Source organism: Limulus polyphemus, unplaced genomic scaffold, assembly GCF_000517525.1.
Source record: "Limulus polyphemus unplaced genomic scaffold, Limulus_polyphemus-2.1.2 Scaffold6212, whole genome shotgun sequence".
Lineage (NCBI taxonomy): Eukaryota > Metazoa > Arthropoda > Merostomata > Xiphosura > Limulidae > Limulus > Limulus polyphemus.
In genome coordinates this window covers 33,586-37,532 of record NW_013671822.1, presented here as the reverse complement: position 1 = coordinate 37,532, position 3,947 = coordinate 33,586, and the positions used below count along the sequence as shown (strand labels likewise).

The 3,947-nt window shown below is 36.6% G+C and overlaps 1 protein-coding gene across 1 annotated transcript in view; it reads right to left on the bottom strand.

Moving 5' to 3' along the window:
- Positions 1-3,947, bottom strand: part of LOC106473484 (protocadherin Fat 4-like) — a gene marked incomplete at both ends in the record, with an annotated part of 49,189 nt that overhangs the window by 17,009 nt on the left and 28,233 nt on the right. Inside the window, 4 exon segments of the mRNA XM_022401907.1 lie at positions 974-987; positions 1,353-1,481; positions 2,827-2,911; positions 3,651-3,736. Of these exon segments, the coding sequence (XP_022257615.1) occupies positions 974-987; positions 1,353-1,481; positions 2,827-2,911; positions 3,651-3,736 (314 nt within the window).

Genomic DNA, 3,947 nt, shown 5'->3' with positions numbered 1-3,947 from the left:
AAATTAGGGACGGCTAGTGCAGATAGCCCTCGTGTAGCTTTGCGCGGAATCCATAACAAACAAATCATTTAATCAAGAATGAGTTTCTTTATGAATTAAATTGCACTAACTTCTGTCTTCGGAATAAAATACACTCTTTTCTTCAACCTCCTTTAAGGGCGCCTCTATATATAAAAATAAAATAATAGCAACCAAATATGCCAAGGATTGTTATGCTAGTTTCACGTTTGAAACGTTGTTTTTGATTGGACAGTTTAATCATTCTGAAGCAATCATAGCGAACCTTATATACTAAGGATTGCTATTTCCCCGAATGTGGGCCGAAGGCCGCCTGGAGGGGTCACCTGTTTTAACCCCTCGCACCACTATAAAGTAGTGGGTTGTCTGTCAGTCAGTTAGTAGACACGAAAATGACGTCTTATAATGGACACTTAACGTTGCAGTTTGTATTATCGTGACGTCAGTAAAACGTGCGCATGCCATGAATCACGAGAAGAATTATGCACTCTCTGTAGGCTACAACACAACATTAAATATGTAGTTCATAAGAAATAAATAAAAATATCTGTTTCTCTTAATTTTGGTTTAATATACTGTTGAAATTGAACACTTTCGAGGACCCTCCGAAAGTACGTTTAGTACTAGTTACACGTTTGAAACGTAATTTTTGATTGGATAATTTAATCATTCTGAAGCAATCATAGAGAGCGTTATGTCTCAGATTAGACAGTTTAATCTTTATGAAGCAATCATGTTGACCGTTATTTACTGAGGGTTGTTATACTAATTTCAGTATCATAAAGGTCAAGAACTGACCAAACTTTATGTAAGTACCTTTCCACACACTGTAAGTAACTGAAAAGTTTAAATGTTTGTTTATTTGTTGTTAAGCACAAAGCTATACAATGGGCTATCTGAGCTGTGCCAACCACATGTTTGGAAACCCAGTTTTTAGCGTTATAAGTTTTCAAACTTGCGACTGAGCCTCTGAAATTTTAAGATATTTTGTAAAAATTTGCATATTTCTTTTCAGATTGATAGTGAAAAAGCCCTGTTCGAAAAAAAAAAACAACAACACGTGACTCGCACTTACGGGCAATAGATGCTTTTTTGTTCTAGTGTAGCCAAAGAGTTGGCGGTGGGTGTTGTTGACTAGTTTCCTTCCCTCTAGTCTATCAGTTCAATACAGCTTGTGTAACTTTGTGCAAATATTCCATTCAAACAAACGAACAAATTTTTAAGTTTTGACGACATTTCACTCTTTGGGGTGGGGTGAACGAACCCCATCTGGAGCCGTCATTGAGTTTTATTTTCACTCTAAGGTGGCTCTCAGCCTCTCGACAAGTACTCACCAGGACGGTCCCTACAGAAACATTTTCTTGTAGTTCTTCAAATACTGACAAGTTATAATAATTATGTGTAAAAACAGGCTGCATGTCATTGATATCCACCACCTTCACAGTCAGCGGAGATACAGCCATCTGGTGGAGAAAGAAATGTATCTTATGATATTTTTTTTTTCACTTCTTAGAATTAAGGATGAATGTAAACGTTAAAGCTCTATTACCAATCACGTACAAAATAAATTCGTTAAAACTATTCTTACCACTTAACTTAGCTAAAAATTCCTCAATCTGCATGTCAACCCTACATTTATGACCTTTGACCTGGCATCAACATGTCAACCTTGCTGATTAAGATGCTATCAGTGCCAAGATGTCATCAGAGTTTGTTATTAGTTAACCAAACGCCATCTGGAACTTCAAACCAGTCATCAAATGTTAACAGAAGTTGGATCAAATCAACCACATATCAAAATTAACTTTAAACCTGTTATCAAGATGTCAACAGAACTTAGATCTAGTTAACCACATATTATCAGGAATCGTAACAACCCTGTCATCAAGATGTCAACAGAACTTGGATCTAGTTAACAACGTATCATCAGGAATCGTAACAACCCTGTCAACAGAAGTTGGATCAAGTTAACCACACATCACAATTAACGTTAAACCTGTCATCAAGATGTCAACAGAAGTTGGATCAAGTCAACCACATATCAAAATTAACTTTAAACCTGTTATCAAGATGTCAACAGAACTTAGATCTAGTTAACCACATATTATCAGGAATCGTAACAACCCTGTCAACAGAAGTTGGGTCAAGTTAACCTCACATCAAAATTAACGTTAAACCTGTCATCAAGATGTCAACAGAACTTGGATCTAGTTAAGACATCTTGATGATAGGGTTGATACGATTCCCGATGATACGTTGTTAACTAGATCCAAGTTGTGCTGACATCTTGATGATAGGGTTGATACGATTCACGATGATACGTTGTTAACTAGATCCAAGTTCTGTTGACATCTTGATGACAGGGTTGTTACGATTCCTGATGATACGTTGAGCACAACTTGGATCTAGTTGCCCACATATTATCAGGAATTTAAATCCTGTCATCAGGATTCGGACCTAAATAGTTGTACTTCATAGTTTACACAACACAATCTGCTGAAAGTCTAACCGTTCTAACTTAGAAGAAGACAAAAACTTTAATGAAATGAAAACGAGGCGTTTAGAAATAACCAAACGTTAGATAATTTCCGGTATTATACCAAGTTCATGTAGGCCTAACCACAATATTCATAAAACATAACTTCTCAACGTTGTTTTATCTTACGTCTAATATTTCGATTTTTTTGTTGTTATGGGCCACCAAATTAAAGTTTAATTTCTAAATCGCATTACTTCTTGGAGTCCAATGCAGGAATTACAATTCTTAAGGCGAAACATTGAATACATGAGATCTCCTGTATCACTTACATTTAGACCATCGGACACCTGAACCAGTAAGCTATACGACTGTCTTTCTTCGTAATCCAATACACCGGCAGTTGTAACACGCCCTCTAGAAAATCCCAAAGCCATAATTAGTTTCGCAAAACAAAAGACTGTGAAATAAAAATATATCGTTTGCACTGGCGTCAGAACAAAATCGAGGGGATTAACGTTAACACATTTGACAATTAGAGAAGTAATTTGGTGGAGTGAGGGTAAAAAAAGTGATAGAAATCAAGTAAAAACGTGTGAATATAAGACAGTTTAAAACCAACTTACGTGACCTTCTGTTTTTAATTAACTCTAACCTCTTAATATTCTATTAAAATCCGTTTTGTTTTGTAGATTATCATTTTTTTTTACAGCAAAACTCAATTCGAGATGTGGAAATCATAAACATATCGCGTTAAGGAGAGATAATGGCGAGTGGATATTGGAGAACTGGGGGGAGGTGGGGCGTTAGTCTTCTCTCTCTTTCAACCCCTATGGTTTATCATTAATTCTTTTACAAAACTAAATATTTCTTCTCGTGTTATCACGGAACAGACGGATATATATTAGGATCAATTACTTCAAATATAACTGAAACGTATGTGCCGTCTTCGTTGACTGTGTCGTACCATTATTTTGTATTAACTCTTTAAAAAAAAAGTTTGATTTATGGCTTTAGTTAAGCAGAAAGAGCGGCTCTATTTTGCCAGAATATTCCATAAGCGTCGTTTGCAGTTACGTCAGCATTTCAGGCACGTGTAAAGTAGCGATTAAACCTAACACTTTTTATTGAATATTGAAAGGATTGTTGTTTTTACCTTTGTGGATCAATTGTAAACTTTTCTTCCTCATTTCCAGCTACGATCAAGTATGTTAGAACTGTATCAACGTCTGGGTCCCGAGCCTGCAAGTAGAACTCAAAAATGTTAGTACTGTATCAACGTCTGGGTCCCGAGCCTGCAAGCAGAACTCAAAAATGTTATACCGTATCAACGTCTGGGTCCCGAGCCTGCAAGCAGAACTCAAAAATGTTAGTACTGTGTCAACGTCTGGGTCCCGAGCCTGCAAGCAGAACTCAAAAATGTTAGTACTGTATCAACGTCTGGGTCCCGAGC